The sequence below is a fragment of the Podarcis raffonei genome, chromosome 12 (assembly GCF_027172205.1).
Source record: "Podarcis raffonei isolate rPodRaf1 chromosome 12, rPodRaf1.pri, whole genome shotgun sequence".
NCBI lineage: Eukaryota > Metazoa > Chordata > Lepidosauria > Squamata > Lacertidae > Podarcis > Podarcis raffonei.
In genome coordinates this window covers 57,255,286-57,272,732 of record NC_070613.1, presented here as the reverse complement: position 1 = coordinate 57,272,732, position 17,447 = coordinate 57,255,286, and the positions used below count along the sequence as shown (strand labels likewise).

The 17,447-nt window shown below is 40.8% G+C and overlaps 1 protein-coding gene across 6 annotated transcripts in view; it reads left to right on the top strand.

Moving 5' to 3' along the window:
* GLI3 (GLI family zinc finger 3) overlaps positions 1-17,447 on the top strand; it is a 232,096-nt gene that overhangs the window by 68,417 nt on the left and 146,232 nt on the right. For 4 of the 6 annotated variants that reach the window (XM_053359305.1, XM_053359304.1, XM_053359302.1 and 1 more), the window contains exon 3: positions 15,686-15,928. The exons of 1 other annotated variant lie outside the window; for it this stretch is intronic. In XM_053359305.1, coding sequence (XP_053215280.1) covers positions 15,686-15,928 — 243 coding nt within the window. Of the gene's footprint in view, positions 1-10,702; positions 10,815-15,685; positions 15,929-17,447 lie in introns of those variants that run through there. One more of the 6 variants, XM_053359306.1, reaches the window with a different exon arrangement.

Sequence of the window (17,447 nt, the reverse complement as noted above, 5' to 3'; positions counted from 1 at the left end):
TTCGGTCCCAGCTCCTGCCAACCTAGCAGTTCGAAAGCCCATCGAAGTGCAAGTAGATTAATAGGTACCGCTCCGGCGGGAAGGTAAACGGCATTTCCGTGCACTGCTCTGATTTCACCAGAAGTGGCATAGTCATGCTGGCCACATGGCCCAGAAAAACTGTCTGTAGACAAACGTCGTTTCCCTCGGCCTGTAAAGCGAGATGAGCGCCGTGACGGGGTGAGCTCCCGTTGCTGGGTCCCTGCTCCTGCCAACCTAGCAGTTTGAAAGCACGTCAAAGTGCAAGTAGATAAATAAGTACCACTCCAGTGAGAAGGTAAACGGTGTTTCCGTGTGCTGCTCTGGTTCGCCAGAAGCGGCTTATTCCTGCTGGCCACATGTCCTGGAAGCTGTACACCGGCTCCCTCGGCCAGTAAAGTGAGATGAGCGCCGCAACCCCAGAGTCGTTCGCGACTGGACTTAACTGTCAGGGGTCCTTTACCTTTACCTTTAACCCCGAGTAGAGGACCACAGAAAATACAAAAGGCCAGACCAGGGCAGGAACAGAAACGGAACAGAAAGAAAAACAACAGAAAGGAAAAGGAAGATGAAAGAAAACAAAGAGATAAGAATGTTAAAGGAAATAATAAAGGGGTAAAAAGCAAAAGAAAGACAAAGAAAGGAAGAAAAAGAAATGAGTAGAAAGGACTTCCCACTGTCTGTGAGTTCTTCAGAATAGTCAACTGTTCAACCCAGAGTAATATCCAGATGTTCCTGTGTCTGCTAGGCACAGTTCATTCATTTTCTGTCAAGACAAGAAGTTCAAAAGAGTTTCTCCAATTCTTATTATACATAAACGTCAACAATAGTCTTCCTCCAGTCCAACATCATAACTTTCTTTCCAATATTAAGAAACATCTTGTTCTTTATTCACTCAAGAGTTTCTTCGCTGTGGTTATGTTTTAAGACAATAATCCATAATTCATTTATTGCATACTTATTAATTCACATCCAAATCCATATCTTCCAATCCCATCTCCTGTTGGCCATGGTTTTTTGTCCTTATTATTTTAAAAATGTGGTTTCCATTCTCCTTCCAAAAGTATTGCAAGAGGCTTAGTAGTTTTTTTATTCTAAACTCAATCCAAATTGCATGCAGAATCCTTTCCTTCTCAACTCCATCTCTGCCAGCCCAGGACACCTCCCAGTCTATCCTCTGATGTATTCTCCCCCCCCCCCCCGCATCACGGCCCCAGCACCTAGCTGTTTCACACCTTCTGGCGCAGAGATCCTCTTCACAACTACCAGACTTTTAGAAGGCATCTGAAGGCAGCCCTGTTTAGGGAAGCTTTTAATGTTTAATAGACTATTGTATTTTAATATTTTGTTGGAAGCCGCCAGATGGGCGGGGTATTAATAATAATAATAATAATAATAATAATAATAATCTGCCACCTCCAACTGTAGCATTTCCCTCTTCTGGTCTGGCAAATCACCATTTGCATTCCTTCCCAAAGGCTATATATTTCCAGCCTCAGCCTTGTCCAAAGCACCTAAATTTAGTATTTTATACATCTCCACTCTTAATTCCTTTCATTGTTCATCAAATAATCGCTGTTGAGAACCTTTTGGATTTTTAATCCATCAGTGGTTACTTGTCACAATGTACAGTTTCCAGTATTTGAGGAATTCCACTTCTGAATACCAGTTGTTGGGAGCATGTGTGGGGAGCGTGGACTTGTGCCCGGGTCCTGCTGTGGGCTTGCCTTACGCATCTGGTTGACCATTGTGTGAGCAGGATACTTGAATTGTTGGGTCTTTGGACTGATCCAGCAGAACTCACGTTGTTAACCCTTGATTACCCTTTTGACTATTGATTACCTTTTCCTCCCGCTGGTTCTATCTGAGACTAGACTACCAAAGATGGTTAATATGCCTCCTGCTCATTGGCTCTGTGTTAAAGAAAGGCTGATGAATTCTGTGACTCATCCAGTGCCTACTGTGAAATAACAGGACACAAACTCCAGGTGGATAACCTCAAGGTGTGAAAGGGGACGTGTTTTTCTATTCCACAGCTGCTCTGGACTTGATGAGTACAGTCACCTCTGTTCCCGCCCACCCTTTTCAACTTTCTGTGAGTGGTAAATAAGGAGAGATGGACAAAAAGGTGAATGAAGGCCCAGCCTTTATACAGTTGAAGGAGGGTAGATCCTTACATTATTGTAAGAGATAAGAGTGTTTAAGTGATTGCAACTTAAGGGTATTTACTAACTGCAACTAACTTTATTTCTCCCCCCCCCCCCAAATATATCATGGAGAGAAAAATCTAGCGGAGATTTTTCATGGGCTATGTCTTTAAGCCCCAACTGTTAGTTAGACGCTCAATTGAATTGAAACTCTGTATGTATCCTGGAATTACAGTGGTATCTTGGGTTACTACGCTTCAGGTTACAGACTCCGCTAACCCAGAAATATTACCTTGGGTTAAGAACTTTGCTTCAGGATGAGAACAGAAATCGTGTTCTGGCAGCGCATCAGCAGCAGGAGGCCCCATTAGCTAAAGTGGTCTTCAGGTTAAGAACAGTTTCAGGTTAAGAACGGACCTCTGGAACGAATTAAGTACTTAACCCGAGGTACCACTGTATGCGTTTCTTCTGTCTTTCCTCTGAGCTGTTAGCATGGTGCCATTGAAAACGAACCAGAGAATGCTACAGGGACATCTTCTTAAAAGAAAAGGGTTAGAATCAACAAGGTGTTGCTGTTCATTGCTGAACAGTTCTCCTAATTTATTGTCCCCTTGCATAGCAGTAAACGCTGTCTCCAGATTTTAGTCTCTTACCTTTGCAACAGGGGCAGAGAACTGAATCTGGCTGATGGGCCAGATCCGTATCTCCCTTTGCCCTCTCAGGCCAACTTTGACTGGTGGGCTGTCAGCTGCCTGACATCACAGTGAGCCCCGTGTGGTGCTATGGAACACTACAGATTAGCAGGTCATTCACACTGAGCAGAACTCTTTGCAGTGATCAAGGGGCTTGTAGAGAGCCCTGCCCTGTTCTCTGCAAGCCCCCTTAAGGATTGGCTGGGTAGAGCAGCCAATCCCATGCAGGTTGAAATCAGCACCTATCAGCTGAGCAGCGGTGACTTCAAGCTCCAGTTGGTTTGCTGTCACTGGCAATCAGCCTCTCTTGCTGCTGCGCAGTTGGGAGCACATTGACAGCCACACCCCCACCTGCTACTTGCACATGACATCATTTGTGGGGCAGGTGGGTGTGGTTTGGAAAAAACAACCTTGCAGGCCAAACTGGGGCTTGTTCTGGGCCTAAGTAGACTCATAGACTACAGATTTCCCACCCCTCATTTACAGTTTTCACTCTAAATATCCCAAAAAATATCCCATGAGAACCGATTTTTGCTGTTATGGTGCTTTCTTGTCTTAGCCATTATTAACCTAGTGGGGTTAAAAATACCCCATGCAGTTTTTCAATCAAAGACCAATGAATGCAGGCAGATAATTGCCCCTCTTGGCTTTCTAGACATGGTTTTCTAGACGATGGCTGAGTTAAGCCTCCTTGAAAGCAAAGTTGGTTTAGAACAGGTTCTATACTTTCTGAGATCCTTCTACAGAGCAGGTTTACTCTCCCCAATCATGTTTTCCTGCATTTGTTATTTAGAAGTGTATTGCCTCATACTGGAGATACAAGACAACCATCATGACTACTAGTCACTGATAACCTTATTCTGCCCTGAATTTGTCCATTGCCCTTTTACATCTATCTAAGCTGGTGACCATCCAATGTTCGAAATTTGCCAGGCACATTTTGCATCTGGCTGTCGGCCACTTGCGACCAAGTGAAGATGCCTGGGTGCCAGGATGGCGCCTGACGTCTCCACCATCTGGAGGTGCATGTCTGGGGATCATCTTGTCTGTTTTCGCACACAACATGTGGAATTCTATCCACTATATTTTATCTGTACAACCAGAATGAATTTCAGGAACCAAAAAGTCGTCTGGCTCCAAAATGGCAACTGGGCCTTTCATTTTGGCGCCTGTAACCCTGGTTTAAGGAGCCATTTGGTGCCTAGTTTATATATCTGAGCCTCTAACACTGTGCCCATCACATTGTGGCAACAAATTCCATAGTTTCACTAGGCACTGTGTGGATAAATACTTACTTTTGTCTGTCCTGAATCTTCCAGTATTGAGCTGCTTATTGGATGATTGGATTCTGGTATGGGAAGCACTTTTCTCTGCCCACTTTCTCAGTATTAATGCATAATGTATATATCTCTGTCATGTTCTCCCCTCCCCAGTTCTTTCCTAAATTATAACACACCAAATATTGTAACCTTGTTACAATATATGTCATATATAAAATAACTTTTGAATAGGAATTATGGTCTCAAATCCAGAGTTGAGGTTTTAATTGAAGAGAGCCCAACCTTTCACTAGATTTTAGGAATTTGACCCTCCAGTTCCATTACGAACACATAGAACTTGAGTTTCCTCTTCTCTGCACATGCATAGTTTTACACACTATCATTTCCAACAAGTTTTTCCTAAAGTAGAAATCCTTAAATGTTGTAACCTTTGCTCAAGGGTGTTGGTCCATCCCATTGATCATTTTTGCTGCCTGTCTCTGAAACCTTTCCACCCTCACAATACCCCTTTAGAGGTATTGCCACCAGAACTGAACACAATATTCCAAGTGTGTTCACACCATCAATTTGTTTAACGGCTTTATAATATTGGCAGTTTTATTTTCAATTGCTCCAGTGTACATAACTTTTCATTTGCATACATTGAAATGCATTTGCCATTTTAATGTCCTTATACTCACTCTGCTTTTTGAAAGTATGCAACACATTCTGGATTATCCCTCTCCACATGCTTGTTGACACTTTCAAATAACTCTAAAAGGTTGTTTTGAGAGACTTGCCTTTCTTGAAGCCACGCTGGTTCTTCTTCAGCCTCTTATTATTGTGCATGCTGAGTAATGTCTTTAATAAAGCTGCTTGGTTTTCCCAGAGTAGGCATTAAGCTTCCTGGCCTGTACTTTCCTAGATGCCCTTGGATCCCATTTTTAAAAACTGGTGTTACATTGCCCATGTCCTGGTCTTCACGTATGAAAACTGATCTTTGTGACATGTTACATGTTTTTCTTAGGAGATCAGCAATTTCACATTTGAATTCTTTAGCATCTCTGAGGTGGACGAAAGGCCTAGAATATCATCTTTTGTCAGCAAGGCCTAGAATATCATCTTTTGTCACCTTTGTTTGCCTCAGTTCCTCTCTTCCTGTAATATTCATGCACAGGGATCTGCATTACATTCTTCTAAGTGAAGACAAATTCAAAGAATTCATCTTCTCTGCAATCTCAATTTTTCTTCCCTTATCACACCTTTGACTCCTTTTTGCCCAGGGGTCTGTCTCCATTGCTAGTTCCCTGCTTCTAATGTGTTCAAACACTATTTTGTTGGTATTAATGTTTTTCATGATATGTTGATCAATTCTTTTCCTCTCTTATTGTCTACTTTACTTTGTTTTTGCCACTTTTTGGCCCACTTTTTTGTTTCATTTGGGCAAGACTTTCGTTTGCAGAAGGAACTCTTCTTGCTTCTAACTTCTTCCTTGACTCTGCTCATTAAGCATGTTGGTGTCCTAGTGGCCTTTGTGGAAACTTTTAATGGTATACATTACTGCTGGGCTTCTACTATTGTAGTTTTGAATAATCCCCAATCATCCTGGAGAGAGTTAACCCTCTTGACTTCCCTTTTCAACTTCGGTTTTATGCGTCCTTTTTTGAGATTTTTCTTCTTTCAAATCCAGTTTTTGGGTTTTTCTATGCCATTTTCACTAATACATGCATTTTTGTGTACACTTTCACCAGATATATTCATTTTCTACACATTATTTGATTGAAGAAGTGGACCACAAAATTCAGAGTAGTGTGAGTTGAAGGATAGCTGTATTTTGTGGCTTGTGTGTTATTTTGGAATGTGCCTCTTAGGTAGTTTTGTATTTAAAATGTGAAGCAAAGAGAATTCCTCTCCATCCCTACTCAGAAGAAGTGTCGCCATAGCCCTCAAATTAGCACTTTCCAAATACATGCATGTAAGATATGGGTTCATACAAGCAGATCTGGCACCTCTGTGGATAATATGGCTGGTGATCCATAATACAAGAAAGAAGATTCCACCTAAACATTAGGAAGAACTTCCTGACAGTAAGAGCTGTTTGACAGTGGAATTTGCTGCCAAGGAGTGTGGTGGAGTCTCCTTCTTTGGAGGTCTTTAAGCAGAGGCTTGACAACCATATGTCAGGAGTGCTCTGATGGTGTTTCCTGCTTGGCAGGGGGTTGGACTCGATGGCCCTTGTGGTCTATTCCAACTCTATGATTCTATGATTTGATGTCCTCCCATTTGAATTATTGTACTGCATTGTACACGAGGCTGCATTTGAAGATGGTCCAGAAACTTTAGCAGGTAGAAAATACAGTAGTGTGGGCTACTGGAGTGTTAACAAAGCATTATGAATACATCATGCTGATCATTTCTCACCTGCACTGGCTTTCGATTCATTTCCAGCACTGATTTTGATCTATAAAATCCTACCTGGCTTGGGATTTGCTACCTGGTGGAACATCTGCTCCCAGATGTACTTGCCCATAATTTAAAGTCCTCTATGGAGGCCCTTCTGCAAATGTAAGAGAGGACCTTTTTGGGGGGTCTCCTCTCACACCCCAGGCTATGCAATGTATTTTAGCCTAACACCAGAAAGATTTCCCTATTCTCCCAGGCCTTTTAAGATCATACTTCACTCCCTGTGGTACGGTTGGTGGTCTTAGTTCCTGCATTTTGATGTTTGCTTTTATTTCTTTTTAGGTCCTGTGATTTATATTGTATTTTGCTTGTGGTTTTGTAATTGGGGTATTTATGCTTGATTGGATTTTTTTGTCTTATCACAGATTTTTATTGTATTATTGTGGCTTTAAATCCAATATGATGCCTGGAATATTTTTTTTAATACAACACCTAATAAGCATTAAATAAATATGTTAAGCTTTGCAGCTCTAGAAGATAATTGATTTAAAGTAAAGTTCTTCAGTCATCCAAACTTTGTCAAGTTTTGGTGCTATGGTGCAGGCAAGGATGGCTCTATGATCTTAAGATGAAGCAAGGTATACAGGTTTAATATAGAAATAAAACAACAAAACAACAAGCTAAGACCTTTTGGCACAAGAAGCCCATCTTATGAATGGGCAAGGGGTATGCTCTCTTGTGTAGCTCCTGCTAGTTTCAGTGGGGCTTGAGCATTATATTGCATATTTACTTTGCTGCCTTTAATTCTACTCAAAATCTGTCTGAAGATTGCTATGTCACCGTTCCTTGTAGTGAAGCTCTCTCAGGGCCCATAATTCTCAGAATATCCTTTAACAGTTGATCACTGAGTTCAGAAATTTTCAGCTTGATTATGCTGTGTATATTTGAACTGTAAAAAACCAACAAACCCAAACTTGAATGGCAGCAATAGTGTACACACTCATTGTGAGGCATATTCCATTTGACCTGTGCACTCCACGTGGGAGCAAATTTAGGGAACTGTGCACTGTGAGAAGGCATGCGTCCATCAAGCCCTGGAGAGGTGCTAGGAAACCCCAGGTCCATTTACACACAAGATAAACTGGGACACATCTAAAGGTAATAGGACTGCACTCTCTGCCCCTATCCATCCCCTCTACCTCTGTGAGCTCATAATAATGTTTGAATATTGTGCACATTGAGAAAATACCCATATATATGCCATTTAGACTAGTAGAGACTAGGAGTGGATGTGATCAGAAGTTTACTGCATGTTTGAACATGTATGAACATGAACCTTTTTCTGAATGTGGGGTGTTCCTCACAAGGGGGGATACCTGAGACCATGCCCACATATTCTCTCTCTCTCTCTGTGTCTCCCCCTCCCTCTCTCTCTCTCTCTGTTACACATCTACCCACCCACAAAACAATCACACATTCTCAAAAATCTTTCCCTTGAGAATCATTCTGCTATGAAGTATTATGATTTATTTATTTTGAATGGCCTGGCGATGTGCCTAGTGTTGTACAAACAATACATCTTGAAAGGGTCTTGCCAGAAAGGGACTGACAATCTAGGTTTTGGTAGAGAGAGTATCACCGAATGAAAGAAACAGGTTACATTTATAATTGCAGTAAAGACTCCTAAAGGGCTGGATAATCTTGGGAGAAAAGGAGCTTATGGAAAAGCTACACGGAAAAAAGATAGGCTTTAAAAAAAGATTTGAAGATAGAAATTGAGGAGGCGTTGCAGATGTGATCTAGAAGGGAGTTCAATTGTAGGAGAGTATTTCAGCCTCTTTGTACACTTGTGAAATTAAAGAATGAGCACAACTGGAAATGCAATGTGTTCAGTACATGAGACTATTAAATTCAGGGGATATATTATCCAATAAAACGTTTCTAACTCAGTTTGGGGTCCTTTCCTCTGCATAATGTTAATTTGCACCCCGACACTGTGGCCATGTTCCTGCTCACTTATGATAAATTATGACTATAAGCTAGTATACATGTAACTTGTTCCTTGAAATTCAGCAAGAATATCTATCATTCCCCGTTCTCATACAGCAGTCAGTATGAGGATCAGGTTCAGTGCCTGAATGTCTCCCATTCGTTTCTTAGTCTACATTTCCCCTATTTTTCTTTCATAGCCACAACTATTTAAAACTGTTCTGGGAAAGAAAAGCAAAATATAAGCTCCCCACCCCTAGAATTATCAAGGTGTGAAAATAAAAGATAGTGAAGGCATTGTGTATTTACAATCCACAGAGTGCCAAAAAAGTATTAGAAATTACTGATAAGTTGAAAATCCATTACAAAGAAGAATATGCGTCTATACATTCTAATATTGTTCGTTCAGATAGTATAGACTGGCTGTAAGGTGCAAAATGTTTGTACAATACTCAAGCACCTCATATAAATAAAGTTCAATGTTTGCTATCTAACCCACAGTGATAATTTTTATTCATATGCTCAAGATGGGCTGGGAATCTAGTTTGTGAATGCCTTCTTGTGTCTATATTCTGAAAGCGCTTGGTTTAAGAATATCTTCATAAAAGGTAAACATTCATAAGGCCAGAATGAAGAAGCCTTCCTAGAAACTTTGCTTCTTACAGTAAACCAAATTTTACAGCCAGATCATTTGCATGCTTGCTTGGAAAATAAGCCCCATTGATTTCAACAGATCTTATTTCCATGTATAAGATAGGGGGCACTAATCACTCTAGAGTTTGTTTATAAGGTCTACAGGTCCGTTTTGCTACCAGAAAGAAAAGTTACAGTCAGTTTCAGCAAACTCTTAGAAGGGACGAAAATGAGTCATCAGAGTACATGGGAAGCCAGACACACAGTCAATGGGGTCTATGGCTCTATTACATAATTCAAAAGTGAAGTACCTGGTCTCCAAAATGTAGACCTCTTCTTACATGCCGGAAAATTATTCCCCATTAGTTGTATATTATTCTATTAAGCATTTTAGCACTGAAGTCTTTGGGCGTGGGGGAGGCAAGGATGAACATCGCTCATAAGTGCTACTTTGCTAGGAGAGACTGCTATTCTGCCTTCATTTGGATAATTTAATGATGGTGAGTTTCCTTAGTAAACTAAATTTAGAGAACTAGAATGCTTATCTTATATCCAGACCTTGAACATAAAAGGCATTTTATACCAGCAATTGTTCATTTAATGAGCAATTGCTGAGTGCAGGCCGGTTAAGGGATTGAGCTATATGCACCATTATTGCGAGAAGTATTCCGAAATACCAGAAATAGGACGTAAGCTCTGATCAGGGAGACTGTGAGCACAATTACCTTCTTTTCAAATCCTTCTGTGACACTGCGGGAGGAAAAAGGACTTTGAAACTTGAAAGGATAGAGCTTGCTTTCAACCTCAAAAGCTAGGAGGAAAGGGCTCTGAAATTTGCTCAGTATTCCCAATTCACCATTAGCCTGTTTCTTCCTTTAGCCTCAAGGCATTCTCCGTTTTTTGAAAAGATGTTAAGAAATTCAGTCACAATAGAGAGCCTAGTTTTGAACATGTTTCACTCGGTCCATTGAGGTCTGGTCTTCAGCCTTTGTGTGGGGTGAATTGAGCTGAGCAGCAAGCTGGATGGGGAGAGGTGAATGAGCAGTCTCTACGCAAGTCACCAATTCTGGCAAAAGAAAAGATTACCCTTTCCTTAAGAAGATGATGATGAAGAAGAAATTTACAATATGCATTCCTGTACAAGCCTGCCGGTGGCAATCTGCGGAGCAGAGCTCGCGCTTAAGTCAATACGGAGCACTTTGGTTTATAGCAACTCTTGTTAAGTTTGCCTTGTAATTGAAGATGCTGTTGACCTTGCTCGAAGACCGTTTGTAAAACCGTTTATTTAGCATAAACTGAAATAATAAACCCTCCTTCTCTTAGGGCTGATTGTGATAGGGTGACATTAGTTTGATTTAATGATTAGCCGCCTGACCCCTCAGCTTGAGAGAGCAGCTTGAATAGGGAGAGTTCACTACCAAGCACACAGGAAGAATACTAATGAGCTTGTTAAATTTAGCATGGCACCAACCAATTTTAATTCCTCTAATGGGAGAAGCGCTGCCTCTGAGAGAGAGGGTGGGAGACTGAGGGAGAGAGAGAGGGAGGCAGGGGGGGGGGGAGAAGAAGAGGGGAAAAGTGAGGAGAGAGGAATGTCCACACACCAGTAGCTAGAGAATTTCAGGCAAGATGAGAGGTTCCAGAGAGCAAGCCAAGATCTTTTCGATTGAGTTGTAAGTACCTTGTCTGTTTCTGTTTTTTAAAGATACAGGTAAAACAGCCTCCTTAAGTGCCTGCAATGCAACAATGTGAATAAATATATTATCCTGTACTCTAAGGCTTAGTAGATGGCTTGTTCATTTGACTTGAACTTTGGAGCGTCCCCTCCCAGCCAAATAACTTGAGACACCTTCTTGAACTTATTTTTTAATCTGTGCCTTGGGGAAATGAGGAAGTTTTCGTTGTTTGAAATTGGGTTTTCCATGATGTTTTAAAGAAGCAGAAAAGTTTATTGGAGAAGCTGACTTTAGTGCATAAACGTGTCTGTGCTTCCCTTCTCTTGTAAGCGGGATAAGCAAAATTTAGACTTTCAAGGGGGTTGGGCAGGCATAGCTCTGGCGATGAATATCTCTGCTGGTAAAATTCTCCAATTCTTGGTCTGTTTGAACAGCTGTATATAATTTACACAAATGATACATTTAATATATTCCTTGAAAGAACAAACACTTCAAACTGCGAAGTTTCTAGCTCACTTGATATGTTAGCTTTGCCTCATGTTCAGGGGAGTTGATGTGGCAAAAACACTCTGCATGTGCTCTTCTCTTAATCCAGCCTGCAGGTATAGAAAAAAGTCCCTGTCAAATATATATGCTTTGGGACATCCCTGGTATTTTAAACAGCTTCCTGGATTGATCCCTGGAAACAGAGGGGGAGTACAAGTGGAATGATGGAAAGTGGTATAAAACTGAAGTTATTGCTGTATTATTTCTCTTGTCCTAGCCTAGAATAAACATGAAGAAATATGTGAAATAATGCTGCGTTTACAAATACAAAAAAACCCACCCTGTAACTTAAATGAATCTGGCCCTATGACATTCTCGTGGTATTTGGCCTGTTGCAACTTCTCTTTTGGGGGTGGGGAAGCAAAATAGACTTTTGTCTTTTGATGGCAGACTACACAACATCTTAAACACAGGAAAAAGCAAGCAGTAACAGTTTTGTGTTTTTGGCTTCAAGTCTCGATTGGCAGATGCTGCCGAAGAAGTGGCTTGTTTGCTTACATTTTTGTTATAGACCTCCACTTGTTGCCATGGTGGACTGTCTGTTTCTGTCAATAATTTGGCCTGGCGCAGCTTGTCTGCACTGACTCTTAAATTTTATTGAACAATTCAGCTGAAATAGAACAAGATTAGACAGCTTTCACCTTTTGGCTTGCTGAAGTGGTTTTACCGTGGTTATAAGAGCATGCAGAATTATTGCACGGAAAGTTTTTCCTTTCAGCGTATAGAGAGTGCAATTTCAAACCACTTGGCTATTTGTATTCTGGAGTGTGTGTACTGTCAAGTTTTTCATCTGCCCTCATTGAAAAGGAACTTTGCAGTGCGGGGCATGAAGTAAACTCTTAACGAACGGTTTGTTCGTTGGAATTTCTCATTAATACAAAAATGTTGTGTTACACAAAAGGAGGGCGGGGGAGCAGAGGCGGTTTGGGCTGGTAGCTGCCTGTGCATCACCAGTAAGTGGTGTCACTTTTGTGAAAGAAAAGTATTATTGACAGAATGCCATATTTTTGTTAAAATCAAATATATTTTGCTCTTTTTTTTACCAACATAGTAAAGGCTTCAGGTTTCATCCATTAAGGGGGCTCATCTTTTTTAAAAACCATTACAGTTAAGAAGTGACTTAACACCTGAATATATTGCGAGGGACAGAACAAAACAAGCTGAACTCCCTCACATATGGTATTTTGTGGTGGTATATTTAATGTACAGTGTAATTTCACTCCATCTGCAAGCAGATTAATTTGACAATAAATCCACTGCTGGACTTTACTCCCAAGGAAGTCTTAGGATCACAGCCTTACAGGCAAGATGAAATCAGTGCCAAGTTATGACCCAATGTTTTACATTGTTAAGGAAACAGCACTGGACCTAATCACATCTAATATCTAAACATCCTAGTATTTCTCACACTTGTAAATTAAACACACAGATTGTTTATCTTGTGTTCCAGCCTAAATGTGTCTATATAAAGTGGCTGGAAGCAAAACAATAATGGGATATACTTTTAACAGATAGGGTTTGCACTGCACCTTCAAAAGATTGCAGTAGGCAGCAAGAGAAAATAATTATAAAAGGTTTTACTGGAAGTAAAGTGTTCAGGGTTAGAGCTACCTGTTTCGTTTCCAAGTGTCTTTTGGGATATTTCAGTGCAATTGCACTGTTCACAACTAATTTAACTGTATAGTAGATTACAAAATGTCAATCAAGAATATGCAACAAATACCTGTGCATAGTGAAGCAAAATAGCAGGGGAAACCATGGGATTTTGCTTTACTCTCCAGGGCTGGCTTTCCCAAAATGCTGTGAAATACAGAGTTCCGTCTTCTTTAAAACTAGTGGAATTTAAAAGAAACTTGAATTTGTATTATAATATGAAGTTTGCAAGCATCTTAAGCTACGTTGCAATACTTAATGGACTTGTCACAGATCCTTTCCATTGCTACTCCCAACGTGGAACAAATTTGAAATAAATTTAAAGAATTTTACATTATAATATTTAAAGTAATGCAGAATTAGCCTATATAAAAGTGACATCCTGATTCATTTTGCAGCAGTGTATTTAGCATGATTGCGAGGTTGTTGTAAAAGTGTGCAATTGATACAAAACTACCCCATAGTTCTCCCCAACTTCTCTTTCTCTCCTTTTTCTTTCCCAAACACAAGATGCTTAAATGTCGTTAGGCAATTTGGTTTCCTCAATATGCCAGAAACATTATTTTTGCTTGTGTGCATACTTTAATCTTCCAATATGAGGACTTTATGTTTGGAAGTTTTGGCTATTACACATACTTTGAATTTATTTTGATTGATTTTACCCATTCAGAACAAATAAATGGGAGTCGGGGCCATTTCATGCACGACAGAGTTAAACACAGCTTTGCCACAGGTTGTTCTCTCACCCAGAAGCTGCAGCTTATCACAGCTCCCTGAGTGTATCTGTATGGCAGCACATGTTTGCAAATGTATTTGTTGCATTCACACTTTTCATTTTAGTTATGTGTCTAAAACATCTTAGGTGTATATCCAAAACTATTATTTGAACTCCGCTCCTTGGGGTTGATACAAAAAGTATTCAGAACCATCAGAAATACTTTAGAAGACAGCTTTTGCAGGTCAGGACAGTATTTTACAGAAATGATGGCTGCCCACTTGCATTAATCCTCTTTCCTTAAGCTTTTCTCTGAGATGTGCTGTGGGTGGTTGGAAAGCATTTTGAGAGGCAGGTTTCTTGTCTCAGGTATGAAAGAAATTCTTGTTTTCATTTAAATGCACGCACATTTCATTTGTCCCATTTCCTAATTGGTCTTCATCTGAGAGAATCCTCCATGGGCCCCCACCCCCATGTCAGCTCAGAGCCTTTATGTTGTGAATTTCATGGGCTGGGCTGGTGACACCTCTTGGGATGCTACAGGCCCCTGGTTTTATCCCAGAGAACGCTCTTCGTATATGGAGTGGCTGGTTGTCCATAGACTGGCTCACGGGACACTTCAGGAACAGGTCAGGTGAGAGAGAGGCCATTGTGTTTTAAAGGTGCATCCTGCTTATTCATTCAGGTGAATGAGCTAAAACAGCTGCCTCAGCCGATTCCTTAGAGACATGGTTAAGAAATCTGTGTTGTGCTCAGGAATTTCTGTTGTTGTACAAGTCAGCAGATAAATCTCTTCCCCTTCACATTTCTTTCTTTTCTCCCTCTTGAGTTTTGCAGTGTGGATTTTTATGGCTAAGTGAACAATCATAATGCAGTTCTTTCTGCTTCTTAACGTTTTCTAAATTGGTAAATGTGTTGTATTGAAGAATTGCTCATGAATGTATTTCTAAGAGAAAGAACAACTACACCTTGGACTGAGCCTTTTTTTAAGTACATAATCATTTTGACATTCTACTAATAATTGTATATTAAAATATCCTAAACCACTCATAAGAATCAAAACAACCACTCAAATAGATTTGTAGTTCCATTGAAATACATACACCTCTGAAAGTCTGGCAATCACTTCTCCTCCTGCTCTTCCTTATCATGATTCTGTCATTCCCTCAGGGGCTATTCTAGGGCATTTGGGGTGCAGTTATTAGAGCTAAAAGTTAAAAATGTCAAATAGATGTGTGCATTTGATGATTCAGATAGACTATGCTGTTCATGTTGTGTACACGCAACAGATCTATAGATAACATTTTAAACTTTTGGTTCAGACTGTTGTACTTCTCTGCACCCAGGTATGCTCTCTGTAATTACCAGAGGCTCCAGGTCTTTTAGGGGCCCTTTGTGGCTTAATTTTAATAACTGAGATCTCCGTTTAACGGCGAGGAGCCTTTCTCTTATCAGCAGTTCATCTGTGGAGGCATAAAGGAGCATGCTAGCCAATACAAAGCACCAGTGGGTGGCTAGACTTGATTTAGTTTCTGCTAGCAGAGTTCATCTTTTTGCGATTCGTGACAAATTGTTTTTTTCCTCCCGGTCAAGCAGCCAAAACTTCCAAGCCTTCTTGTCCCAGAGGAAAGAAAATAGCAAGCCAGTGTCCATTTCTGCACGATTAATGGCCCCTCTAGTAAATGCATCAGCGAATGGGGTGATGATGATCTACTGCACAACTGCCACTCGCACTGAGTGGCTTGCGTTCCCCTCTCCCTCCTCCTTCAACCTGCGTCCAGGGACATCTTTCATAACCACACATGTGCCTCTGGTCCTCTGAACTTATATTGTGGCGCAGATCGTGCTTAGCGGAAGAGGAAACTTTAAAAACTTTGATCGCTTGCAGCAGCTGAGCTTAAAATTTCTCTTCCCCCTCCCAAACCTCTGTCTCTCTCTTTTTTCCCCTCCCTAGAGGATGAAAGTCCTGGACAGACCTATCACAGAGAGAGAAGAAACGCAATCACAATGCAGCCACAGGGCGGGCAAGGCCTCAGTAAAATCAGCGAGGAGCCTTCGACATCCAGCGAGGAAAGGGCCTCATTAATCAAGAAGGAGATACATGGATCTATACCCCACCTTCCTGAACCATCCGTACCTTACCGTGGGACAGTCTTTGCCATGGACCCCAGGAACGGCTATATGGACCCTCCTTACCGTAAGTATTTAATTAAAGTTGTTTTTTAGGAAGCAAAGTCAGAACGGTCACCTTCCATAGCATTCAACATGGTTTTGAGAAGGATTGCATTAATAAGATTTTAAAAACGTTCTTCTGTTTATTGAGAAACTTGGCAGGAGCGGGGAGCTGGGAGTCAGAAAGAGAAGGAACTGTCCCCCAGAGCAGTTAACTGCATGCCCTTAAAGTTAACAAAAAGCACAGCCCCCCAGAAATCCCATTGAAATTAATGGAGTTTTGATACCTCCTGCTGTTACAGCACTCGTTTCCCTGAGGCTCACACAGGAGCCTTTGCAAAGAAGAACAGCCCAACTGTTGCTGCTAGTTGCATTTTGTTACAGATAAAGTAGAATTTGGGTGTGGTGATGGGTTGGGGAGGAAGAAATGTTAAGAGAAGGAGCAGGGTGATGAACTATTTTGCAAAATTAGACAAGTATTCTTTGTGGTCTTATCTTTTATCACCAGTATCACAAGCAGCTGAAATAAGGCTGCAGGCATGATCATCTGCTTTGCTCCCAGATGCAATATATAGCTAGAGAGTGAGAGGACATGAATGAGTTTCAGCCTTGGAGTTCCTCATCAGGCATTGATACTAAAAAGTAAAAAATCAAGTGACGCTTTGACGCAGATGTGCAAACAGATTTCTCCGCAGGCAGAGTATGGGGGAGTTTCAAGCAAATTTTTCATCTGTTTCTAGTTTTTTAAAGAGGAGGGAGAAAATCACTTAGCTGTGTTTTAATGAAGCACATCTTGAGGTGTCGGTCTGTGCCTTTTGATTATAGATTTATCATCTAGTCAGGGTGTGTGCTTGCCATTTAACCTTTCAGTTTCTCATACCAGATGAGAGACTTAAGACCCCTTAAACAGGACCACTGAGGGTCTTGCCACACTCCTCCCCCCCCACTCCTTCATTCAGAAATGTTAGTGTTTCGAGGCAAAAGGTCATTAGCCAGATGACTGATTAGTGAGGACAGCTGATTAGTGCATGGGTTTTTTGTGGTAAAGAGAGTGCAGGGGAGAAAAGCTAATTTTATCCCTTCATTAGTTGGGTTAGCAGCAAAGGAGAATGTTCACTCATCAGGGTACAGATCAAAGTGTGTCTTACATACAAACGTTAAGTCTCACCAGGATAGCCTGTCTTTAAAACAGAGTCTGACAATAAAAGATGGAAGTTGATAATATAGATGTAGGTTGGATAAGAAAAGGGACACTAGTTTTCTTTGGCATTCAAGGAAAAAGTTTAGATGCCACAGAGGTTTTCATATTATTTATCCTGGCTGTGCTCTTAGTGCACAGTGGATTTGTGAACATGCCAGAGGTATGTTTTGTTTTTTGTTTTACTTTTCAGTTCTTCCACACCAAATCTTTTCAAATGCTTTTAAAGTTCCCCCTAGTTTGAAAAGTCTTTGAGAGCATTTACCATGAAAAACTTTGAAAGCCTGAAAGTCTAGAAAACCTATGTGCTAGTATTAATACGTGATTTTAAAATTTTTGTTAGTTT